The sequence below is a fragment of the Podarcis cretensis genome, assembly GCF_951804945.1.
Source record: "Podarcis cretensis genome assembly, chromosome: 2".
Taxonomy (NCBI): domain Eukaryota; kingdom Metazoa; phylum Chordata; class Lepidosauria; order Squamata; family Lacertidae; genus Podarcis; species Podarcis cretensis.
The window spans coordinates 122,276,985-122,303,526 of record NC_137171.1 but is presented as its reverse complement, the minus strand read 5'-3'; the positions used below and the strand labels follow the sequence as shown (position 1 = coordinate 122,303,526).

The 26,542-nt window shown below is 45.6% G+C and overlaps 2 protein-coding genes across 4 annotated transcripts; both read left to right on the top strand.

Moving 5' to 3' along the window:
* Positions 1-3,631: 3,631 nt before the first annotated feature.
* Positions 3,632-12,216, top strand: LOC307211260 (uncharacterized protein). 2 transcript variants are annotated; one of them, XM_079967739.1, is made up of 6 exons: positions 3,632-4,181; positions 5,984-6,366; positions 6,553-6,658; positions 7,950-8,032; positions 8,662-8,788; positions 9,678-12,216. In XM_079967739.1, the coding sequence occupies exons 2-6, from the start codon at positions 6,028-6,030 to the stop codon at positions 10,877-10,879; spliced, it is 1,857 nt and encodes a 618-aa protein (XP_079823865.1). In that variant the 5' UTR covers positions 3,632-4,181; positions 5,984-6,027; the 3' UTR covers positions 10,880-12,216. The 2 variants fall into 2 exon arrangements, with proteins under 2 accessions (XP_079823865.1, XP_079823864.1); XM_079967738.1 differs by having other exon boundaries at positions 3,633-4,181; positions 6,532-6,658.
* Positions 12,217-15,693: 3,477 nt separating this feature from the next.
* On the top strand, positions 15,694-25,728 carry LOC307206516 (uncharacterized protein). 2 transcript variants are annotated; one of them, XM_079959868.1, is made up of 5 exons: positions 15,694-15,852; positions 17,617-18,127; positions 18,329-18,455; positions 18,612-18,694; positions 21,942-25,728. In XM_079959868.1, exons 2-5 carry the CDS (start codon positions 17,711-17,713, stop codon positions 23,979-23,981), a joined length of 2,667 nt encoding a protein of 888 aa, XP_079815994.1. In that variant the 5' UTR covers positions 15,694-15,852; positions 17,617-17,710; the 3' UTR covers positions 23,982-25,728. The 2 variants fall into 2 exon arrangements, with proteins under 2 accessions (XP_079815994.1, XP_079815993.1); XM_079959867.1 differs by having other exon boundaries at positions 15,694-16,113.
* The last annotated feature ends 814 nt before the right edge of the window (positions 25,729-26,542 follow it).

Here is a 26,542-nt window from a genome sequence, read left to right as displayed (position 1 = left end):
TGACAAGGACTCTTTATTTTATCATGTCGGTATCCTGCCATTGCTCTGGAAGAGGGTGGCAAGTGGTGGTTCTGTGGTTCTTCTGCAGAGCAACCTTATAACGATAAATTATTTATACCCTGCCCTTCCCGGTTCAAAAACCGGGCTCAGGGTGGCTAACAACAAATTTAAAACACTTAATTATAAAAGCAGCATAAAATACAGTATAAAAACATGAATAACAATCAAAATCAAAAATCATGAGGTAGACTAGGCTGGGAGTGAGTGAGTGATTGCCCAAGTCCACCCAGTGAGCTTCATGTCTGAGCTGGGATCTGAACTCGGGTCTCCAGGGACCCAATGCAACAGTCCACAGCAGAGGTGCCGAAACTTTCTACTCCCAGGGTCCACTTGAGATGGCTGAAAATTACTGAGGCCTACCAGTCACAAAATGGCAGCAGATGGAGGCGGATTTTTGGCATAATTTTTGAATCTGTTCCACTTTGGCTTCAGACCTAGTCATGATACAGAAACTGCTTTGGTTGCCCCTGTTGAGATTTATCAAAAGTTGATTCCAGTGTTCTTCTGGAGTGTCTCAGGGAGGTGGGGTTTTAGGGCACTGTGATTCTGTTCCTATCTCTGGCTATTTCCAGAAAGTGGTCATGGCACCTTTCTGGTCAATGCCATGGGAGTGTCTCATAGGGCTCCATCCTGTCCCCTAACTATAAGAAGCCTCTTGGAGCTATTATCTATATGCAGGTGACACCAAGCTTTAGCTCTCTGTTGCATCTGAATCAGGAGGGGCAGCTGAAGTGTTAGACCAGTGCTTGGGGGCAGTAATGGGATGGATGTCCTGCTTGGACTGGTAGCTATAATCCCCCACCATCCCACAAGAGAGAACCTTAAAATTGTAGAGATGGAAGAGACCCAAAAGGTCTACTCTAAACCCTTCAATGAATCACAGCCATAGAATCGCTGACACCGCCTTTAGGGTCTACAATGGCTCCCAGTATGTTTCCGAGCACAATTCAAGTGTTGGTGCTGACCTAGAAAGCTGTAAATGGCCTCAGCCCTGAAGCCTGGAATAGCATCTCCACCCCCATCATTCTGCCTGGACACCAAGGTCCTCCTTCGAGGGTATTCTGGCAGTTCCCTCACTCAGAGAAGTAAGGTTACAGGGAACCAGCCAGAGGGTCTTTTCAGTGGTGGCACCCGCCCTGTGGAACTCCCTCCCACCAGATGTCAAGGAGATAAAGAGCTGCACAACTTTTACAAGATAATCTGAAGACAGCCCTGTGTAGGGAAGCTTCTTAATGTTTTATATGCTTTTATATATTTTGGAAGCTGTCCAGAGTGTCTGGGGAAACCCAGTCTAGATGGGCAGGGTATTATTATAACTATTATTTTGATTGATTGATTGATCGATAACCACTAGGTTAAATTGCTAAAGGGCTGGGATATATATATATATATATATATATATTGTGTGTGTGTGTGTGTAGACCAAATTACATTCTCTCTCTCACACACCCATATAGTTGTGACTAATTTGGTTTTTAATTTTGCGTTTTACATTTTTCTGACCCACCCTGGGACCACGTGGTGAAGAGCGGGTAACAAAAACAACAATAATTAAGGCACCCAACTCGAGGTGAGGTTGGAGTGGGCCTTCTACCTCGTTTATTTACACATTATTTGTTTCTAGGCCGCTGTTTCATAAAATATTTCAAGAGTAAGAAGCTAGACTAGACTGGTCCACCAGCCGGGCTCTTCGCCTATGTTATGTACAGTGGTGCCCTGCAAGACGAATGCTTCGCAAGACGGAAAACTCGCTAGACGAAAGAGTTTTCCGTTTTGGAGGTGCTTTGCAAAACGAATTTCCTATGGGCTTGCTTCGCAAGACGAAAATGTCTTGTGAGTTCCTGCGGGTTTTTTTTTTCCTCCCCCCCTTTTTCTAATCCGCTAAGCCGCTAAAAGCCGCTAAACCGCTAAGCCGTCAATGGGCTTGCTTCGCAAGACGAAAAAACCGCTAGACGAAGAGACTTGCGGAACGGATTCTTTTCATCTTGCGAGGCACCACTGTACTGAGTTGAATAGGATCCAAACTGCAGCAGTCTGATTGGTCCTAGAGCAATAGGATCCAAAATGCAGCCGTCTGATTGGTCCTAGAACAATAGGATTCAGAATGCAGCAATCTGATTGGTCCTAGAACAGTGCAGCAGTATGATTGGTTGGCAGGAACCACCCAATCATGCTCCAGATAGAAGTGAATCCACAACCTGATTGGCTTACAGTTGAATCCCGGAATTAGCCAATCATGTGCAGCCCATTGTGTAAATAATGTATATAAAGCAGATACCTTGAGGGGACTTTCATTCATTCCTCCTCACCACTATGAGCTGAATAAAGAGCATGAAATCACTTTGCGACTCTGAGTATATTTCAGCCTAGGTCCCACGGGGGTCCTGCAGCGTGGCCTCCTAAGGGTTAAAATGAGCTCAGCTGGATTCCTAGAGAGGAAGGTAAGAGGCGAGGCGGGCGGGGGAAGGGGCGGCCAGTCCTCCAGAGCGAAGGCCCCTCCTACCCAACTCTCCTTCCTGCCGGGACTTTCCCCCTGGAGGGACGTGCCTTGGCCGCCCGGTGAGCCCCCTTCCTCGCCCTAGAGGCTCCAGTTTGTGGGTCTGAGTCTGCAGGGCTGGGAGGCGGGTTGGGGGGCGGGGACGACAAGAGGCAAGGCAGGGAAGGGAAGGGAAGGGAGATGCCCAGGTGACAGCTGTTAAAAAGAGGGAGGGGGCACCTATAGGAAGAGCAAACCTATTTCACCCCTTGGCTGAAGATGCTTGTGCATCTTCTTGGGTGTTGGGTGTGTGCACTGCAGAAGCTCATTCAAGCTCATCGCAGGAAACAGCTGTTTAGCAGAAAATTAATAATAATAATAATATTTACATGCCACCCATCTGACAAGGTTACCCCAGCCGCTCTGGGCAGCTTCCCACAAATTAAAACACAGCACAAATTGTCTTTACGAGCCCAACACCAACACTTTATAGGTAAAGGTAAAGGTACCCCAGGGATGCGGGTGGCGCTGTGGGTTAAACCACAGAGCCTAGGAGTTGCCGATCAGAAGGTCGGCGGTTCGAATCCCCGCGACGGGGTGAGCTCCTGTTGCTCGGTCCCAGCTCCTGCCAACCTAGCAGTTCGAAAGCACATAAAAGTGCAAGTAGATAAATAGGTACCGCTCTGGCGGGAAGGTAAACGGCGTTTCCGTGCGCTGCTCTGGTTCACCAGAAGCAGCTTAGTCATGCTGGCCACATGACCCGGAAGCTGTACGCCAGCTCCTTCGGCCAATAAAGCGAGATGAGCGCCGCAACCCCAGAGTCGGCCACGACTGGACCTAATGGTCAGGGGTCCCTTTACCTTTACCTTTAAAGGTACCCCTGACCGTTAAGTCCAGTCGCGAACAACGCTGATGTTGCAGCGCTCATCTCGCTCTAGAGGCCAAGGGAGCTGGCATTTGTCCGCAGCCACCTCTGGTGAACCAGAGCAGCGCACGGAAACGCCATTTACCTTCCCGCTGGAGCGGTACCTATTTATCTACTTGCACAATGACGTGCTTTCGGACTGCTTGGTGGGCAGTCTTTACTAGCCCAACACCAACGCTTTATACACACTTATTTATTTACAAGATGTTACAAGCAGCTTTCCCTCTCTGAGCCTGGACGGTTTCTTTGTTTACGAAGCCCTCGCTGCGCCAAAGTCCGCAAGGCAAGAGTTCTCTTGCAATTCTCTTGCGATGGAGTCCTGCGACTCTTCCTCAAAGGTGTCAGTTCCAATGCTTCTCTCCAGAGTGCTCTATGCTCTCTGCCCTTGAATGCTGTAACCTGAGCCGTTTACCTACCCAGCCTGACTGTGCCAGTTCTGCCCAGCAACGCTGCCAAGGCAGTTACGAAGTGCCTCGCAGCTGCATCGTGAGAAATTAGCTCTTGAATGGCTTTCCTTAACGTGCACGGGTTTCCTGTCTCTACGTTTTCTTCAGCTCCTCTTTTTATCTTCACAAGAGTCCCGTGGGGTAGGCTACACTAATGTAGCGTATGTACATAACCAACAGTTTCTTGTCTGTGTCAGGGACTGGAGTGTCTTTCCTCTCCTCTGCAAAGCCAGGAGGCCCCTTTGATACGTAGGGCTTGGAGGATTTGAAGCAGGTGAGTTAATCAACTGGACTTTGATTTCAAGTAGAACACCCCAGCACCAAAATAGAGAGAGAGAGAGAGAGAGAGAGAGAATTCATTAGTCACACAACCACACAAGGTCACTTACAGACATGGAAACCCCTGAAGTGTGAAGGGGATCTTTTCACAATGGGCATTACTGAAAAATTGTGCCCTTTTAATCAAAGGCAGGAGAGAGAGGCCGATTCAAAGGAAGCAAACTGCTTTTATGAAAGAGAATTGAAACCAATACATTAAAAGTCAACAAACAGTTGCAGACATTTGGTTACAGGCTGAAAATGGAGCCTGTAAACTCTAGCAGAGAACAGTCCTAGCCAGTGATACTTAGAATCATAGAATCATAGAGTTGGAAGAGACCACAAGGGCCATCGAGTCCAACCCCCTGCCAAGCAGGAAACACCATCAGAGCACTCCTGACATATGGTTGTCAAGCCTCTGCTTAAAGACCTCCAAAGAAGGAGACTCCACCACACTCCTTGGCAGCAAATTCCACTGTCAAACAGCTCTTACTGTCAGGAAGTTCTTCCTAATGTTTAGGTGGAATCTTCTTTCTTGTAGTTTGGAACCATTGCTCCGTGTCCGCTTCTCTGGAGCAGCAGAAAACAACCTTTCTCCCTCCTCTATGTGACATCCTTTTATATATTTGAACATGGCTATCATATCACCCCTTAACCTCCTCTTCTCCAGGCTAAACATGCCCAGCTCCCTTAGCCGTTCCTCATAAGGCATCGCTTCCAGGCCTTTGACCATTTTGGTTACCCTCCTCTGGACACGTTCCAGTTTGTCAGTGTCCTTCTTGAACTGAGGTGCCCAGAACTGGACACAGTACTCCAGGTGAGGTCTGACCAGAGCAGAATACAGTGGCACTATTACTTCCCTTGATCTAGATGCTATACTCCTATTGATGCAGCCCAGAATTGCATTGGCTTTTTTAGCTGCCGCGTCACACTGTTGGCTCATGTCAAGTTTGTGGTCAACCAAGACTCCTAGATCCTTTTCACATGTACTGCTCTCAAGCCAGGTGTCACCCATCTTGTATTTGTGCCTCTCATTTTTTTTGCCCAAGTGCAATACTTTACATTTCTCCCTATCGTAAATTTTGGAGTGCAACTGGATAGAAATGTGGTGTGTTTTTCTCCACCGATGATACAGACAAAGAAAGGGAAAGAGAGAGAGGTGGACAAAACCCTGGTCCAGTTAGGGAAATATTGGGCCAGTGATATTGCAGTGAATGAGAGGAATAGAATATTCACATTAGAGAAGCAGTACTAGATCTCAGATACAGGGAAGCAATATGATTTTGTTTCCAGTAAACAACTGGAATATTTCTAAATGAATGTTAATATTTCTAAGTAAATCTTAAAGTAATCAACTAAGATTCATTCAGCAGAGTGGCAGCTTTAATTCAAAACTTTTGCTAGGTAAGAAATAAAGCCAGCAGGAAACAGTTAAACAACATTCATCCCAATAATATTAAAGTCCAACAACAAGAGATGACTAAAACCATTAAACCTACTAGCACAACTCAAAGGAAGGTCAGAGTATTTTCTTTCTCTTTATAAGGATGGTGAAATATATTCTGTTGGTGTTATGCTGAGAGTTGTGAAATGCCACGGGTTTTCTTTCGTAGTATACTGAAGCTTGTGCGGTAATAAATTTGATAACCTTTAGGATACCAAAATCATTTTTTCGTGCTACTTTACTTCATATGTTCCTTCCTGGAGGAAAGAGGGTCCCTCAGCACCTTAATCCAGCCTTGTATCTTTGCTTTTCAGGAGTCTGTAGCCCAGTTGGAGGCATCCTTGGAACAGTAAGAAAGATGAAAGACCAAGACTCAGCTAGCCTGGATGGGGAGAAGACCCTCAGCTCAGATGTGCGGCGCCAGCAATTCAGAAAGTTCTGCTACCATGAGGCCGAGGGACCAAGAGAGGTTTGCAGCCAACTCCACCACCTTTGCCTTGAGTGGCTGAAGCCAGAGCGATGCACAAAGACTCAGATGCTGGACCTGGTGATCTTGGAGCAGTTCCTGGCTGTCCTCCCCTCGGAGATGGAGAACTGGGTCAGGGAATGTGGAGCAGAGACCAGTTCCCAGGCGGTGGCCCTGGCTGAAGGCTTTCTCCTGAGTTGGGCAGAGAACAAGAAGCAGGCAGAGCAGCAGGTGAGAGAGGGTTTCATCCTGCTACTTCCAAGGGGCCCAGAATGTGAATCAATCACTTCCTGGAAATCATCCGCAGAGCAATGTCCCAAACTCCTCTTGACCTTTTGCCCTTTTCTCTGATTTTCTGCCTATTCACTGTCTTTGATATCTTCATTGTTGTTTCAGGTAAAGGGTCTCTTTGCAGAGGTGGCAGCTAATTTCCCTGAGAGAGAGAGTTCTTCACTTGATTTGAAAGAGTGCTTCCTGCTAAAGAGAAACGTTCTGGAGAGCAGTGGAGGTGCTGCATTACTCAGTAAGAATGAACCTGAACTTCCTGAAATGTATGGAATCTTCTTACATTCTCCTGAAACTTTCAGGGGAAGATGCTTCTGTGACGATCTGTGATAAGATCTTTATTGGCTAATTACTTTATGGCCCCAATTAGCCCCAGTGGTCCGGCACGCTTCTTAGCCAAGCTGCGCAGACCTTCTTCTCTCCGGTTTCGCCTTGCAGAGTAAAAACACAGCGGAACAAAACTGTTGCAGTCTGCTTCAGATCCAGACAAACACACGAAGCACCTGTATGTCCAAATTCATCAGTTCTTTATTGCAGCAAATATTTACAGCTCAGCATTTCTCAGATTCTCCTGGACTGCTAGCATTCATGGCGTCCGTCTCTCTCAGAGACAAAGAGAGAACAACAAGTAGAGCTCCTCCCTCCTTCCAAACATCAGAATAGGAGGCACAACTCAGAACAAAATTAACCCAGTAAGTTCTGAATCCCAACAGCTTCCCCCCATCATTTTCCAAAGATGAAAAACAAGTGGGTTTCAGTATTTGAGGCCTCAAGCCATGAGAACAAATAAATAATAATAATAATAACAACAACAACAACAACAACAACAACAACAACAACAACAACAATATTTTAATTGTATCCTTCCCATCTGGCTGGGTTTCCCCAGCCACTCTGGGTGGCTTGCAACATATAAAACACAGCCAAACATCAAACATTAAAAACAAGATATCCTATGCCAGCAACAAACAAACCAATAAATAAATAAAACCAACAACAACAACAACAAACAATTTACAGTTATACCCAAATTCAAGTAACTGCCAACCTCAACTAAACATTTAACCAACACCAACACAACAAAAATGAAACAGAGGAACCCAAATTAGAACTGTTTAAAACATACAGGAGTGAAGACAGGAGTGCCTGGCGTGCTCTGGTCCATGGGGTCACGAAGAGTTGGACACAACTAAACTAAACAACAACAAAACATACAAAAACATTTTAGTCAGTTGCCCAGACCCAAGAGTTGTTCCAGCAATGTCCCTCCAGCCTCCCAGGAGCTTTATAGTTGTTCAGGGTGAGTGTCCCCTAGGCCAGGTGGAATTGGGCCTTGCATTTTCATATATATTGTTATATAATGTTAAGATAGCCAGTGTTAATGTTAATTAGATAATGTCAAGGTCGGTAAAAAAATAAGTACAATGGATGAGACATTTTGTAAAGTCAGTATGTCCTACCCTGATACATGTCACTTAGCCCCTGAGACAAGCGCGTGCTACTTCCTTCCCACCATCTTTGTCTCTCAGGTGAAGAAATACTGGTGGCAAGACCTGCTCAGCCGTCTCCTGTTCGCAACAGACAGGAAGCAGTTGCTGTGGCACCAGATCAGGTAGGGGGAAGGGTCATTGTGGGGAGAGACGTTAGGGGGCAGCCTGGGTTCCTCTGCTCACCTCTGTAGGCCAATATAACCTTCTCTCTTTGAGTTTGTCAAACTACCCACTAGGGAGGCTGTGGGTGCCCCTCAAGAAGATTTAAGTTCTGCAGGATAATACTCAAGTTATCTTACTTTGAGGCGTATTCTGGATTTTGCTGGTAAATAACATAAAGATAAGGGACACGGGTGGTGCTGTGGGTTAAACCACAGAGCCTAAGACTTGCCAATCAGAAGGTTGGCGGTTTGAATCCCCATGATGGGGTGAGCTCCTGTTGCTCGATCCCTGCTCCTGCCAACCTAGCAGTTCGAAAACATGTCAAAGTGCAAGTAGATAAATAGGTACCGCTCTGGCGGGAAGGCAAACGGCGTTTCCGTGTGCTGCTCTGGTTCTCCAGAAGCGGCTTAGTCAAGCTGGCCACATGACCCGGAAAAACTGCGGACAAACATCGGCTCCCTCGGCAAATTAAGCGAGATGAGCGCCGCAACCCCAGAAACGGCTGGACCTAATGGTCAGGGGTCCCTTTACTTTTACCTTTAAAATAAAGATTACCTACAACAATTTCAGCTATTTCCTTTTCTCTCAGGGTCCCGTGTTGTTTGAGGAGGTTGCTGTGGATTTCTCAGAGGAGGAGTGGGCTCTGCTGGATGCTGACCAAAGGGCACTGCATAAAATAGTCATGGAGGAGAACTGTAGGAATGCTTTCTCTCTTGGTAAGGTTCCTTGTTTTCAGAGTTGATGAGAATAGCATTTAGAGCCTAAAATAATTTTAGCAGCTCAGTTCCCTTTCTTCCAGTCTGTGTCACAAATTCTTTGCGGCACTTTAGCGGAAATGCTCAGAGTTCCAGGATCTTAAATGCAGTATATTTATCGTGAGCTATATATAAAAATATCTACAGGCTATAATACACGAGCAGTTCATACAGTCAAACAGAGTACCTGGCTGCACCTTAAGGCAAATAGGAAGTCAGTCTCTCTCTCTCTCTCTCTCTCTCTCTCTCTCTGAAATATAAGGAATGTATGAGTGACAGACCAGAGAACAATTTATAGATGGAAAACAAATTACCGTAACCAAACAGCTATCAAGGAAATATGCATATTACAAAAGGGTACCCACAATCCTGTCCCATGACTGAACTTTAACACAAGGCTAGTTCTTTTATTTATCAGGCTGGACTAAATGTTTTCTCTATGCCTGAAAAGCAGAACGTTCGACTCCCAGGGTGTTCAGGAGCCAAGGTACGACTGTAATGAGCTTCTGCCAAAAGAGAATACACGTGATTATTCCATGGTTTGCCCATTCCATAACCCTGTGAGTTAGCCTAGTCTGAGAGAGAGTGGCTGCCTGAGATCCCGCAGGGAGTTTCATGTCTGAGGTGACAGTTTTGTTCCGGTCTCCATGGATCCAATAGAATAGAGTATAGAACCCTGGCTGGCAGTTATGGTGTTAAAAGTGGCAGATAAATGGATGATAAGACCTGCTTTGCAGCTAAGATCTTTCCATTCCTCCATTATCACAAGCTTTCTGTGTCACTGCCAGTTAGCTGTGGAACTCCATTTGTACCTCAGGTTCTTAATAGTTTCCTCTCTTCTTTGTGACAGGACATGAATGGAAAACCAAAAATGAGGGAGAACCACATGGGGTGTTTGCAGAATGGGACACATGTATACAGAGAGGAGCTCCGAGAAAGAAACCTGAAGGGGAAGAAAAGGGGAGGAATAAGTCCCCTTCTTCTCATGGCAGCATGAGCCATCAAATCCCAGTCCAAGAAAATACGCAAAAGAGAAAAGAAGCAAGTACGCGCTTTGTATATTGGAGAAGTTTCCCTTCTAAATCAAATCTGAAAACTCATTACAAAATCCACACAGATGAAAAACAATTTAAATGTCTGGAATGTGGAAAGAGATTTTCACGAAAGACACATCTCACTATTCACCAAAGAGTTCACACCGGGGAGAAACTGTTCAAATGCTTGCAGTTTGGAAAGAGATTCCGTCAGAATACTGCTCATCAAAGAACTCACACAGGGGAGAAAGCATATAAATGTTTAGTGTGCGGAAAGAGCTTTCACCAAAATTATGTCCTTTTTACTCATCAGAGGATCCATACAGGGGAGAAACCTTTTAAGTGCTTAGCCTGTGAAAAGAGCTTCTCGCAGAAGATACACCTCACTACTCATCAAAGAACCCACACTGGAGAGAAACCATATAACTGCTTGGAGTGTGGAAAGAGCTTCACTCGGAAGACGAATCTCACATCACATCAAAGAATTCACACAGGGGAGAAGCCATATAAATGCTTGGAGTGTGGAACAAGCTTTCGTAACACTTCTACCCTTGTTAATCATCACAGGATCCATACAGGGGAGAAAGCGTTTAAATGCTTGGAGTGTGGAAAGAGCTTCCGTCAGAAGAAAAATCTTTCTGCTCATCAAAGACTTTACACCGGGCAGAAAGCATATAAATGCTCAGAGTGTGGAAAGAGCTTTCATCGAAATTCTGCCCTTGTTACCCATCAGAAGATCCATATAGGGGAGAAATTGTTCAGATGCTTGGAGTGTGGAAGCAGCTTCTTAAGGAAGACACATCTCACTACTCATCAGAGAATTCACACTGGGGAGAAACCGCATACATGCTTGGAGTGTGGAAAGAGCTTTTCACAGAAGATCCATCTCACCACTCACCAAATAATTCACACTGGGGAAAAACCATATAAATGCTTGCAGTGTGGGAGGAGCTTCACTCGCAAGTCAAATCTCACTTCCCATCAAATAATTCACACACGGGAGAAGCCTTTTAAATGATTGGAGTTTGGAAAGTGTAGAAGCAGTCTGAATATGGAATGTGAGTCTGAGACAGCTGAACTCCGCTTTCAGATTAGAGCTAAACTGGCAAGGAATGGGGGATGGGGCATGGCTTGAGTAGAGTCCTGAGGGCAGAAGTGGACCTACTTCAGGTGGCAGAAGCCCCCCCCCCCCCCAGTTCGCACACCCAAGGCTGCCCCACTTGCCCTGCTGCTTCTGCCAGCGGTGTAAAGCTCCATCACTTGTGGCGTTGATTTTGAGCTCTCACCCCAAAATGGCACAATCATATCTGTAATCAGCACCAGTGGCGGTGATGCTTCTCTGCCAACATCAGAAGAAATAATAATAATAATAATAATAATTAGTAATATATTATTTATACCCCACCCATCTGGCTGGGTTTTCCCAACCATTCTGGGTGACTGCCAACAGAATATTAAAAACATGATAAAACATCAAACATTAATAACTTGCGGGCGCCACCACCAAGAAGGCCCTCTGCCTGGTAGTATATCCTGTTTCTTAGGAAATGCTGTTTTCATGTGTTTCCCCCCAAATCTGCTTCCTCTGAGCATACTCCTAGAAGGATTTTAACTAGTCCGGACAGGAAGAAGCTGAACAGAATTAGAATCCAGTCCCCACCCGTACCCTGGTACCACTCCCAGAAAGCCTGCTTTAAGAAACCTACATTGGCTTCCTCTTTTAAAAGTGTGACAACACTGGTAAAAAGGATTGTGTGATTTCCTCTGGGTTGCCAGGTCAAATGGAATTAGGACCCACCTTAAGTCCTTCCCTGTCTGGCTCTGCCATATCACACAGGTATATCTGGTTTTGAATTATGTGACATAGTCAAGTGAGCCAGAGATGCTCTACGTCCACATCAAAACTCGCCCATCCTGGTGGGTCTTAGGTTAGAGCTGCACCCTGAGCTACTAATTCTCGGCCTAGCCTACCTCTCAGGGCTGTTGTAAAAATTAAAAAGGTGCAGGGAATACAGTGTACACAACCTTGACCTCCTGGGAGAAAAGCAAAATAGAACGATACAAAAACTCTAAACGTGCACTTTCAGGCATAGAGAAAACATTTAGTCCAGCCTGATAAATAAAAGAACTAGCCTTGTGTTAAAGTTCAGTCATGGGACAGGATTGTGGGTACCTTTTTGTAATATGCATATTTCCTTGATAGCTGTTTGGTTACGGTAATTTGTTTTCCATCTATAAATTGTTCTCTGGTCTGTCACTCATACATTCCTTATATTTCAGCTGTTGCTGAGCTTGCATATTTTCACCAGTTTTGAGCTTTGATATAAATAAATCTGTCCAATTTCTTTTATTGTTGTCCAGACTGTGCTTCTCTTTCCTTGCTGGTTTTTTCCCCCTTTAAAAAAAAAAGATTTTATGCACAAACAAGGCAAATGTAAAAAGCACTAATGGTCAATCTACAAAAACAGAGACTGTAGAGCTTTTCAGCATTCCCCAGGTGTCTCTGGTGTCTGTATTGTTGTCAGTGGGTCTTGTGTCCGTCTTAGAAATCTATACCACCAGATGGCAAAAATCGCCTTCATGGTTACAACTTGTGACCAAACCATCTTCTGCCACTCACTCGTTTAGGCTGCCCACTTTCTTGGATTTCCGGTTTTCTGGAATGACCAAGTCAGGCATACTCTTTTTTTACTTCAACGCTTCTCTTCCAAGACCTGTGTGTGTGTGTGTGTGTGTGTGTGTGTTGTTTGTGTGTGTGTGTGTGTGTAGGTGTGCACACTTGCCTATGCAGCTGTTTAAAACTCTCTTGACTTGCCAGTCGCTGGAATGATTATTTTCCATGGGTGTAGGCAGTGGGGGACAGCTCCCCCTAAATCAAGTAAATAAATAAAAATGCTAACTAGAAGTAGAAATTGTGGGAAGATTTTGAGAGTTTTTTTCTGAGCACTTGGGGGTCACAAGAAAATAATTTAAAACAACTGATGGCCATCTGTCAGGGATGCTTTAATTGAGATTCCTGCATTGCAGGGGTTGGACTAGATGACCCTCGGGGTCCCTTAAAGGTAAAGGTAAAGGTACCCCTGCCCGTAGGGGCCAGTCTTGACAGACTCTGGGGTTGTGCGCCCATCTCACTTAAGAGGCCAGGGGCCAGCGCTGTCCGGAGACACTTCCGGGTCACGTGGCCAGCGTGACATCGCTGCTCTGGCGAGCCAGAGCCGCACACGGAAACGCCGTTTACCTTCCCGCTGGTAAGCGGTCCCTATTTATCTACTTGCACCCGGAGGTGCTTTCGAACTGCTAGGTTGGCAGGCGCTGGGACCGAGCAGCGGGAGCGCACCCCGCCGCAGGGATTCGAACCGCCGACCTTTCGATCGGCAAGCCCTAGGCGCTGAGGCTTTAACCCACAGCGCCACCTGCGTCCCTACGTTAGTTTGCACCATTTATAAATGGTGGTTTCAAAGATCACCAGTGTTGAAGCAATGATTCTTCAACATCAGCTTTGTTGGACTGATCATGTGTAGATCCCTGATTATCATCTTCCAAAGCAACTACTGTATTCTGAACTTAAAAATTGAAAGCGTAATGCTGGTGGTCAACGAGAGGTTTAAAGACTGTCTCAAGGCAAATCTTTAAAAAATGTAGTTATAAACACTGACAACTGGGAAACACTGGCCTGCGAGCTTCTTCCAGTACACTGATAGTAGTTCGCCTGTCCTCCCAAGTGATGTGTAAGGTTTTTCAGAGACACCGTTGATGGAATCTTCGAGAAGTTGGAGATGGTGTTTGTAAGTGGTCCATGGTTCACAAGCATACAGTAAGGTTGGTAGTACAACGGCTTTGTAAACAAGCATCTTGTCCCGGTCCTCAAACACTCTGCACTTCATTTGGGAGAAAACCGCACATTTATGTAAACACATTTATGAAACGCATTTATGTAACAGGTGTTAACGGAAAAATCCAAGAGCTCCCTTGGACAAAAAACAAAGACACCAACCAGGATAACTTGGAGCAAAACAGCAGCCTGTAGGCTTGGCCTTTATTGAACTGTTGCAACAGGGTGCTCCCCTCATTTGCAGGTGAGAGGAAGGACCCACAAAAATGGTGTGCAAGACCTTATAAAAACTTTTGAAATTGCCACCCTGTAGATCAAGACCACCCCCAGAAACATACATCACAGAAAGGAGGGGTTGAGGGAGGAGTTGTGGTGGTAACCTGAGTGTCCTGTCACCTGGCTGGTTCCCCCTTTCCCCCTCCCCATGAGTACTTTCCAGGTGACAGAGGGGAGTTTGCAGTTTCCTGCCCCCAGAGGGAAGAGCTGATTATTGTCCTTTGTACCACTCCATGCTGAATCCACTCCCATATGCAAGTTCTTTGTGATCTTGATTGTCTTCTGTCTAGGACCATCAGGGTTGGCATAGCAACTGGGCAGGGCTCCTGTGTATGTGCTGGGATGCTCAAGGGATTATGGCTGGCCTGTATCAAACCTTCCCCATTTTGTAGTCCTTCCTTCATGGAGTAAAATAAAAGTGGAACAGTGCCAATCCGATGTATGGTTGATTTTCTGTGAATTTATAACAGAAGTGTAGCGTATGTAGTGTGTGAGTGTGAGTGTGTGTGAAGTTTGTACAAACTGAATGATTTTTTTTGGGGGGGGGCGTTTCCTGCGACACAGGCAAACCTGTTTAGGGAAGTTTTTAATGTCTGATGTTCTGTTGTGCTGTTGGGAGCTGCCCAGAGTGGCTGGGGAAACCTGACCAGATGGGCAGGGTATAAGCAATAAAGTAGTAGTAGTTGTAGAATCATAGAGTTGGAAGACACCACAAGGGCCATCGAGTCCAACCCCCTGCCAAGCAGGAAACATCATCAGAGCACTCCTGACATATGGTTGTCAAGCCTCTGCTTAAAGACCTCCAAAGAAGGAGACTCCACCACACTCCTTGGCAGCAAATTCCACTGTAGAACAGCTCTTACTGTCAGGAAGTTCTTCCTAATGTTTAGGTGGAATCTTCTTTCTTGTAGTTTGGAACCATTGCTTCGTGTCCGCTTCTCTGGAGCAGCAGAAAACAACCTTTCTCCCTCCTCTATGTGACATCCTTTTATATATTTGAACATGGCTATCATATCACCCCTTAACCTCCTCTTCTCCAGGCTAAACATGCCCAGCTCCCTTAGCCGTTCCTCATAAGGCATCGTTTCCAGGCCTTTGACCATTTTGGTTGCCCTCCTCTGGACACGTTCCAGTTTGTCCGTGTCCTTCTTGAACTGTGGTGCCCAGAACTGGACACAGTACTCCAGGTGAGGTCTGACCAGAGCAGAATACAGTGGCACTATTACTTCCCTTGATCTAGATGCAATACTCCTATTGATGCAGCCCAGAATTGCATTGGCTTTTTTAGCTGCCGCGTCACACTGTTGGCTCATGTCAAGTTTGTAGTCAACCAAGACTGCTAGATCCTTTTCACATGTACTGCTCTCAAGCCAGGTGTAGTAGTATCTGAGACGGACTAATACCTGAGACCTCCAGGTATGGGGCAGTATATAAATTCAATAAATAATACTGACAGGCTGACTCTTGCGGCGGACAGAAGCATAAGCTGCTCTTAAGTGAAAAAATCTGGAGGGGGGAAAACTGCCTCCGGCACATGACATCCCAGGATCCTATTCTGCAGCATTAAGCCTTTGCATAGTGTTTTGGACGCACCATTGTCACAGAGAGCAGCCTCCCGGCATAATAGAAATGCCTGGCAGGGAGATTCCTAGAGAGGACGCGAGGAGGAAGAAGGCGGGGTTCGGGTGTCTCCAGAGCAACTTGCGAAGCCCCGCCTTCTCGAGTGGGGGGAGGGGGCTCTGTCTGGCAAGGGCTGCCCCGGGTGTTTTCCTCCTGGTCGGGTCGGGAGAGCTTTGGGGGTGATTCCTGGGAAAGGGAGGGAGGGAGAGATCCGGCCAGCAACTGGAAGAAAGGAGGGTTTGGCTGTGCTTCACATTGGGAAGGTGGAAAGTCTCATCTACTGGGCTCTCGCCTGTCCTCTGGTGCATTTCTGCACATTTCTGCATTTTAACCTGTATTTTAAATACCCCCCCCATTGTGTTTTTACTGTAATTTTACTGTTGTTAGAAGCCCTGAGCCCGACTCTGACCGGGGTATAAATATTATTATTATTATTATTATTATTATTATTAAGCCCTGTCCAGAGGAAAGAGATTCACAGGATCGTAGAATTGGAAGGGATCCCGAGGATCGTCTGGTCCAAGGTAAGAATATGCAGCTGTCCCAAAGGGAGATCGAACATGCAACCTTGGCATTACGTCTTAGCACCATGCTCTAACCGACGGAGCTATCCAGGCTGACGTCTTAGAGAGTCGGTGCAAAGCGTTGAATGGGATGAGAAGAAAGCAGGAGGGAGGAAATATATCTCCGCCCAGAGGAGTGGAGCCTCCATGTGTTGAGAATGTATACCAGATAGCAAGCACTGCAGAGAAATGTTCTGACTTTGCATGAAACAAATATAATAATAACAATTCATTTCATTGTTTATATCCCAACCATCTGGCTGGGTTTCCCCAACCACTCTGGGCAGCTTACAGTATATATAAAAACATAATAAAAACATCAAGCGTTAAAAACTTCCTGACACAGGACTGCCCTCAGATGTCTTCTAAAAGTTGTGTAATTCTAGAAATGTACATTTATTGCACAAGAGAGTTTGAAAGTTAATCAGTTGCCATTTCATTAGTTAAGTGGCTGCTTTTCTTTTTTAAATGTTTTTTAAAAGATTTCTTAATTTACAAAAAAATACATGTATTGTCTCTTTTTTCAAGTTGCGTTTTCTACAGATCAGTTTCATTTGCTGTGAGGCATTAGTGTTGTGTACAATGTTAGGGTAGGAAGAAAGGGGGGAAAGAGGGGGAGGGGCATGGTGAGTGGGGTCGGTGGTCGGGTGTCAATGCTTCAGTTCTTGTGTGGGGTTTTGTGTCAGCGTCGTGGCTGCTTTTCTTTAAACTAAGCTTCATGACAGTTGACAGTTGACAGTTGGCCAAGGTTGACAGTTTGATCCCTGTACAGGACAGCTGCATTGCAGGGAGTTGGACAAGATAATCCTCAGGATCCCTTCCAACTCTGTAATTCTATGATTGTATAAAGCTATATCACCTCCAGCACCAGGGACTGGATGCCTCTAGATACCGGTTGCTTTTGTGCTCATGTGCTTCTTGCAGGCTTCCCATTGGAGAGAGCCAGTGTGGTGTAGTGGTTAAGAGCGGTGGACTCGTAATCTGGGGAACTGGGTTCGTGCCTCCGCTCCTCCACATGCAGCTGCTGGGTGACCTTGGGCTAGTCACACTTCTTTGAAGTTTCTCAGCCCCACTCACCTCACAGAGTGTTTGTTGTGGGGGAGGAAGGGAAAGGAGAATGTTAGCCGCTTTGAGACTCCTTCGGGTAGTGACAAAACGGGATATCAAATCCAAACTCTTCATCTTCACTGTGAGAACAAGAGGCTGCACAAAATGGATCTTTGTCTTGACCCAGCAGCCAGGCTCTTCTTAGACCACTGGGAGGGATCTTCTGAGTCTCAACCAGAACAAATACTTCAAGGAAACTCGCCAACAAGTCTCATTTTTCTCTGGGTCTTAGCATTTAACTGCCTTTACTTCTGAGGGATGTCCTGGTTGATATTCAGACTCATCTACATTTCCAGGGGAAATCTTCCTCTCCAGAAAGGTATAATTCACTCACCAAACCATTTGTTCATTTTGCAGGACTTGGTAGAACCTCCATTTTGGACAGCCTCTAGCAGAACAGGGAGAGGTCTTTTGGGCCCAGTCAGAGACTTCCTTAGAGTAGAGATCAAGGATGGAAAAGGAAGATTCAGCTGCCCACGAAGCAGGAAGAAGTCCTTGTACAAACCAGGCTGGCAGCCCCAGGGAATTCTGGGAAAGAACAGTGCAGAAGGTCCTGGGGAAGGAGGACACGCTTGGCTCAGATGTGCAGCGCCAGCGTTTCAGACAGTTCTGCCACCAAGAGGCCAAAGGGCCCCGAGAGGTTTGCAGCCAACTCCACCATCTCTGCTGTCAGTGGCTGAAACCAGAGCGACACACAAAGAATCAGATCCTGGACCTGGTGATTCTGGAGCAGTTCCTGACCATCCTCCCAGAAGAAATTGAGAGCTGGGTAAGGGAATGTGGAGCAGAGACCTGTTGCCAGGCAGTGGCCCTGGCCGAAGGTTTCCTCCTGAGTCAGGCCAACGACAAGAAGCAGGCAGAGCATCAGGTAAAATATAGTTCTGTCCTGGTACTTCAAAGGGGCTCAGAATCTGAGGGACGGTGGGCTAACGGTCTCTGTAATTGTCAAACCTTTTGTGGGATTCATCCACGTAGGAATGTCCCAACTACCAAGACCTTTTATTTCTAGTGTGCCTTTACTAATCCTTCTCCCCGTTTTCTGTCTTTGATACCTTCATTGTTATTTCAGGTAAAGGGGCCATTTGCAGAAGTGTGTGAAGATTTCTCTGCACCGGAGAAGGTTCTGTCAGAGACCAAGCGCAATCTCTTGCAAAGGGATAATGTTCAGGAGATAGACAGACATGCCACCTCACTGGGTAAAGACTAACTCCATCTCCCTCTATTGATTATGCTATAAATTCTTGGGATGTGTTTTTGTTCTTTGGAAACTTGGTTCAAAAGTGAATTGGCATCCAATTCTTGAGAACTTAAACCAGTGCTACTGGCTTCACACTTATGGTTGTCATTCACAGGTGATGAAATGAGGCTGGCAAAACCTCCTTGGGCTTCTACTTTTTGCGATGGTCAAGAAGCAGCTGCTGTGGAACCGGATCAGGTAGGTGGATCGATCAGTGTTGAAAGAGGCTTGGAACCACTAGGGACCTTATTCTTTTGCTCACCCTTAAACAGATTTCTCTTCTCCTCTTTTCTTCTTTCAAAGCAGCCTTCCTAAGAGGCTGTGAATGCCATTAAAGAATGTTTAAGTTCCTCAGGATAATAATAACCTTTCTTTGGAGAATGTTATGGGTTTTGGTAGTCCATTAAGAGAACAAAAGAGAAGGCAAGTTGCACAACAGTACTGGCCCTGGCATGGGAGCAAGAAGTGAAGGACGCTGAGTGGGGTGTTTGTAAACAATGACAGAGGTTTGAGTAAAGCAGGGATGGAGTACTACTGTGAGGAAAATTGTGGTATTTAACAATAGTAGAGGTTTGAGCACAGAACTCTGGGATATTTGAAGTCTCCACATCCTTTATCTCTTCTCTTTCACATGAGGCAGCTGAAGAATGGGAGAGGGAGAAGTTTGAGTACAGCAAAAGGGAAGAGACACTGAAAGGGGCGGGAAAACAAGGACAGAAGTTTGAGTAAAGCTGGGGGTGGAGGGACAGAGAGGAGAATGATGATTTTATTTTTTATTTTTAAAGATATTTATTAAAGTTTCAAAGATTATATAAAAACAAAACAACAATACAAACAAACAAAAAACAAAAACAAGTATAATTTCAATCCCTTATTTTCTTGTAACTTATTTCCCCGACTTCGTCATACCTCCCCTTTCTGTATTCCAATTTCTCATTATTAATTCAGCAAATCCGCTCCCTTATTTTTCATTTAATTTTTAGCCTTTCTTTTCTTTTTACTTAACCATTACAGCTGTAAACCACATAATTTCTAAACCAACGTCATTCTAACATTCATTAATTTTGCAATGTTTCTTAAGATAGTCCTTAAATTTCTTCCAATCTTCTTCCGCTGTCTCTCTTCCCTGGTCTCGGATTCTGCCAGTCATTTCTGCCAGTCCCATATAGTCTATCACCTTCATCTGCCATTCTTCCAAGGTGGGTAGATCTTGTGTCTTCCAATACTTTGCGATGAGTATTCTTGCTGCTGTTGTAGCGTACATAAAAAACGTTCTATCCTTCTTTGACACCAATTGGCCGGCCATACCCAGGAGAAAGGCCTCTGGTTTCTTCAGGAAGGTATATTTAAATACCTTTTTCATTTCATTATATATCATTTCCCAGAACGCCTTAATCCTTGGGCACGTCCGCCAAAGGTGAAAGAATGTTCCTTCAGTTTCTTTACATTTCCAACATTTATTATTGGGCAAATGATAAATTTTTGCAAGCTTGACTGGGGTTATGTACCACCTGTAAATCATTTTCATAATATTCTCTCTTAAGGCATTACATGCCGTAAATTTCATTCCGGTGGTCCACAACTTTTCCCAGTCAGCAAACATAATGTTATGACCAATATCTTGTGCCCACTTAATCATGGCTGATTTCACCGTTTCGGAGAATGATGATTTTAAACAACAGAGCTTTCAGTACAGTGGAAGCAGAGGACACACAGGAAAATGGCAGTTTTAAACAGCAGAGTGAGCAGAAAGTAATACTGAGGGCAGTGAAAGTGGCACTTTAAAGAATAATTCAAATACAGCAAGAAGGGAGTTGGGAACAGATTAGTTGTGTTAGCTTTTTTGGTGTCAGCGTCTGTGTTGTTCCCCATCATTGATTTTTCTCCTTGTTAAAACTGGTTTGGTTTTTTTTAAGGACCAACTGCTCTTTGTCTTTCCACCAGTGCTTTACTCAAACCTCTGCCTTTTTAAACCCTCCCCCCCCCTTTTTGTCTGTCCCTCGACACCCGCTTTACTCAAACCTCTGATGTTGTTTGAGTACGGTGAGAAGGGGGAGACCCTGAATAAAAAAAGCTGGCTGTTTTAAACTTCTCCCTTTTCCATTCTACAGCTGCCTCATGTGAAAGAGATAAAAGATGTGAAGCCCTCAAATATTCCATAGTACCTTCAAACAATGTATTTCACTCCTGGTATCATGCATTCCGTGGGATGTGGGTGGCACTGTGGGTTAAACCACAGAGCCTAGGGCTTGCTGATCAGAAGGTCGGCGGTTCGAATCCCCGCAATGGAGTGAGCTCCTGTTGCTGGGTCCCAGCTCCTGCCAACCTAGCAGTTCGAAAGCACCCCAAACAGTGCAAGTAAATAAATAGGTATCGCTCCGGCGGGAAGGTAAACGGCGTTTCCGCGCACTGCTCTGGTTCGCCAGAAGTGGCTTAGTCATGCTGGCCACATGACGCCCGGAAGCTGTACGCCGGCTCCCTCGGCCAGTAAAGCGGGATGAGCGCCACAACCCCAGAGTCGTTCGTGACTGGACCTAATGGTCAGGGGTCCCTTTACCTTTACCTTTACCATGCATTCCAGATTCAGTGTAGCTATTTAGAAGAATTAAATTAAAATTAAAATACAACATTAAAATATTGAAAAATTAAAATATTAAAATGCGGCCTCATCACAGGAGGAGAAGGAAAAAGGAAAAAGAAAGAGGGGGAAGGAATCAAATTGGCTCCAAGCCAAAGGCCAGGCGGAACAACTCTGTCTTACAGGCCCTGCAGAAAGAAATCGGATCCTGCAGGGCTCTGGTCTCATGAGGCAGAGCGTTCCTACCAGGCCGGAGCCAGTGTTGAAAGGCCCTGGCTCTGGTTGAAGCTAATCTAACTTCCTTAGGGCCCGGGACCTCTAGGGTGTTGCTGTTTATGGACCTTAAGGTCCTCCGTGGGGCATACCGGGAGAGGCGGTCCCGTAGGTACGAGGGTCCTAGGCCATGAAGGGCTTTAAAGGTCAAAAGCAGCACCTTAAATCTGACCCTGTACTCCACCGGGAGCCAGTGCAGCTGGAAAAGCACTGGGTGAATATGCTCCCATGGCAGAGACCCCGTGAGGAGCCTCACTGCAGCATTCTGCACCCGTTGGAGTTTCTGGGACAGCTTCAAGGGCAGCCCCACGTAGAGCGAATTACAGTAGTCAAGCCTGGAGGTGACCATCGCATGGATCACTGTGGCCAGGTCAGGGCGGGAAAGGTAAGGGACCAACTGCTTGATGCGGTGAAGGTGGAAAAATGTCGCCTTGGCTGTTGCTGTAACATGCGCCTCCATGTTTGGGCGTCAAGGATTACACCCAAACTCTTAACGGAAGGTAATAGCACTAATTGGGCCCCCGCAAGAGAAGGGAGTTGGTCCCTCATCCCCATAGTTATCTATAAAGTAGCAACTATTTTCCTTTCTTTCAGGGTCTAGGGTTGTTTGAGGAGTTTTCTGTGTATTTTACCGAGGAGGAGTGGGGTCTGCTGAATCGTGACCAGAAAGCTCTGTATAAAGAAGTCATGGAGGAGAACTGTTACAGAACCCATTACAAAATCCACACAGGAAAGAAACCATACAAATGTTTAGAGTGTGGAAAGAGCTTTTGTCAAAGTTTGGACCTCATTACCCATAAAAGGATCCATGTAGGGGTGAAACCATTTAAATGCTTGGGATGTGGAAAGGGCTTCTGTCGGAAGACACTTCTCGCTACCCATCAAAGAGTTCACACGCAGGAGAAACCGCATAAATGCTTGGATTGTGGAAAGGACTTTCGTTACAGTTCTGCCCTTATTACTCATCAAAGGATCCACACAGGCAAAAAACCATATAAATGCTTGGAATGCGGAAAGAGCTTCTGTCAGAAGATAAGTCTCATTTCTCATCAAAGAATTCACACAAGGGAAAAACCACATAAATGCTTGAAATGTGGAAAGTGCTTTCGTCACAGTTCGGCCCTAACTACCCATCAAAGGATCCATACAGGGGAGAAACCATATAAATGCTTGGAATGTGGAAAGACCTTTCGACACAGTTCTGCCCTAACTACCCATCAAAGGACACACACAGGGAAGAAACCATATAAATGCTTGGAATGTGGAAAGGACTTTTGTCAGAAGATAAATCTCACTAGTCATCAAAGAATTCACACAGGAGAAAAGCCATTTACATGTTTGGAGTGTGGAAAGAGCTTCGGTCAGAGGGCTTACCTTACTTTCCATCAGAGAATCCACAAGGGGGAGAAACCACATAAATGCTTGGAGTGTGGAAAAAGCTTCATGCAGAAGAGAAGGCTCACTTCCCATCAGAGAATACATACGGGGGAGAAACCGCATAAATGCCCAGAATGTGGAAAGAGCTTCTGTCAGAAAGCAGATCTCACTATTCACCAAAGAATTCACACGGGGGAGAAACTACACAAATGCCTGGAGTGTGGAAAGAGCTTCTTACGAAAGACACATCTCACTACTCATCAGAGAATTCACACTGGGGAGAAACCGCACACATGCTTGGAGTGTGGAAAGGGCTTTTCACAGAAGGCGCATCTCACTACTCACCGAAGAAGTCACACGGGGGAGAAGCCACACAAATGCTTGGAGTGTGGAAAGTGCTTCACAGAGAAAAGAGCTCTTACTTCTCATCAAAAAATCCACACAGGGGAAAAGCCACATAAAACTTTCAAGCACGGAAAGGTCTTTCCTCACAGTTGCAACCTTATTACTAGGCCTACCCAAGGCAGAACGGCGGGCAGTAGCAACAGCTGCAGCAACACAGTCCAGACTGATTTGCCCCCAGTCATATTAGTCCATCTTACTCCTAGTACTTCTTGCATTGGGCAACATCAGCCACCTCTCCCGATTCCTAACTTTCCTGTATCTTCTGGTTGTGGGGAAAAGCGTTCCCCTACTGCCGGGGTGTTGTTTGAGGAGGCAGGAGGCCCTGGCAGCAGCAGTCTTGCAGAGTCATCCACTTTAGTGAGCGAAGGGAGAGAGCTCAGCCCACTGGTGAACATCAGCTTATCTGAGGAAGTGTCTGTATTAGATGCCCTCAGCTTGATTGAAGGTGAAGATCTCTTCCACCCCTCTTCCCTAGGCAGAGGTGCTTCTGTCTGGAGCCCTGTGGAGCAGGAGCAGCAGGAACACATCCCACCAGTGCCGCAAGGGGGTACCTCCTATGGTTCCCCTACTGCTCCTGGGGTGGCGCTGACCCCCCAGACTGAAGGCAGCCAGCCTGATTCACCACAGAAGCGGCAGAGCATCGTGTGGGACCACTTTGAGGTGGGAGTGGATCCCAGCACTGCTGTCTGCAGCCACTGCAGGCGGGTTATGAGCAGGGGCAGAGACGCAGCACATTATAGTACCAGCAGCCTGCGCTTGCACCTACAGAGGCAGCACCCGTCCATCGTGCTAGGAGCACAGGAAGCCAAGTCCCAGCTGTCGGGTAGCAAGGGCAAATGGGTGGCAACCTAATGCCAGGAGTAAGGGCAAAGTCCTGTCTCTCCTCAAGCCAAGACGCTTAGGCTGGCAACGGTGGGGAGGAGGTGGAACAAGGGAGGTGGGCCACGAGGTGGGAGGTTTTGAACACCAGACCCGATCGCAAAATGCACGGAAGACTCTTTGTGATGAAATGGATTGGCATCAGAACTAAAACCATATGCACGTAACCAAGTGTTTGGTAAGAGCGATTTAAAGTAGTTCATAGGTAACAATAAATAATAAACCTGGAATTAATAAACCTAACAAAACAATTTAGCCAAATATATGCAACGTATCAAAACTCTACTGGGCGTCAAATGCTTTTTGACCTTTAGGTCTTCTAGAGTGGACCTCATTACCTATCTGTATGTATAGCCACTTTTTGGCTTGAATATCTGATGCTGGAAAACAGTTTACAAATAATGGCAAATATATGTATCTAATAGCGTGTTTTATATCTAAAAATATTGATTCTATATTTGCTGGTGTTGCACTGCATGGGTGTTGTTGTTTTTTTAAATTATTTGCTACGTTAAATTATTCTTATCAGATAACTGGTTATGTGTGTATGAATTTAGGTGTTATCCCAAACTGTTGTTTCAGAACAACCTGATGGCTCTTGTGGTCTTGTTTTATGCACTATTGTGTCACACTACCTTAAGCGGGAGAATGGTGCCCCCCCGGTGCTAGGCATGCAGGGAGAAAGTGTGTTCCCTTGTAGGCAGGTTTCCCTTTCTCATATAAGCCCATGGGACTGCTTCGGTCTTCAGAATGGACAATGTTACCAGTGCCACATAATCCTCAGTTGTGAAAAATCAATATTTCAGTGCAGCAGCATCTACACATTGGAACTCCTTGCCTATTGAGACCAGACAGATGCCTTTGCTGTTCTCTGTTTCGCTCCGGCTTAAAACAACACGTAGATGTTGATGCCTTTGAATCCTTTTCACTCTTAATTTCAGTCATCTGTAAATGTTTTCCGTTGTTTTGAACTGTTTTCATTGATACTTTTCATTGATATTTCTTGAAACCCACCAAGAGGTTTTACTACAGTTATGCCATTTTTGTTAAATAAAATAAAAACCAGCCGGGGACCACATGCAACATGTCCAGAGACGAAAGTGATGTGAGTTTTGCATTCCAGCCACAAAACAAGCCAGAGAATTCTACTCCCACTTGAGTCCATCTTGGCATACAAGGGGCACCAACACAATTTAGTGACCTATTCCAGCCAGGCAAAAGCACTTGAGGGGTATGTGTGTGGGAATGTTGTGGATCGTAGGAGAGGCTATATTGATTATATATTATCCTTCCGCACTCACGCTAGTGGTTTACATATAGCAGAGCTCATTCCCCATTTACACAGCAAGAAGCTAGTTTGCAGATTCATATGAATCTCTAAGCTATCCAATCTGGCATGCCCAGATTGGAGTATGTTCCTGGTAAGAACCCTTTGATTCCCGCCTAAAAGAATAAAAACACAAGAATAATGAATAGTTTACTTACATTCAGTTCACAGTATGCTCTCTGAAGACATGCTGTAGCTTGTAGTTACAAAAGAAGACGTGGATTTATTCCATATGGGGATTTATCCCATGTGCTGCTAGCCGAGATCCCATTTTAATTTTGGGGCTGTGTGTCCGAGACAGTCAACCCCTTGGGCTTGAAGCTTTGGGGGGCTTTGGATCATAGACACAATGTTAATAGATAATAATAATAATAATAAACAACTTGAATCAGATCCTGCTTTTGTAGCATGCGTGCACAAGGACATATATAATTATATATATAATTATATATGTAAGTGTATATAATTTTATTGTTTAATATTCTTGCTTATTCCCAGGTGGGGTGCCTACTTCCCCATTTTCATTTTCCAGTTTTTCCTACACATCTTTGTTCTTCCGCATCCGTCCCATAGGATATGAAGTTCATCTCTCCGGTCTTTCCAGAAGCTGCAAAACACAGAAACGTTCCTTATGGTTGCTATGCTGCAGATTGATTTCCTGGGTAGAGTTAAATTTACAAATGCATAGTTTATTTCCTTTGGCACATAAAACATTCCTTGCAATTAGCATTCCGTATTTTGCACCTTGGGACGCAGGTGGCGCTGTGGGTTAAAGCCTCAGCGCCTAGGGCTTGCCGATCGAAAGGTCGGCGGTTCGAATCCCTGCGGCGGGGTGCGCTCCCGCTGCTCGGTCCCAGCGCCTGCCAACCTAGCAGTTCGAAAGCACCTCCGGGTGCAAGTAGATAAATAGGGACCGCTTACCAGCGGGAAGGTAAACGGCGTTTCCGTGTGCGGCTCTGGCTCGCCAGAGCAGCGATGTCACGCTGGCCACGTGACCCGGAAGTGTCTCCGGACAGCGCTGGCCCCTGGCCTCTTAAGTGAGATGGGCGCACAACCCCAGAGTCTGTCAAGACTGGCCCATACGGGCAGGGGTACCTTTACCTTTACCTATTTTGCACTTGCGCATCAGTGTAATAATTTTAAGGGGTTTTCCCTAAGGAAACTGGAGATTTTAAGGGCCTAAGCTGATTTTATTTGAATTTTATCG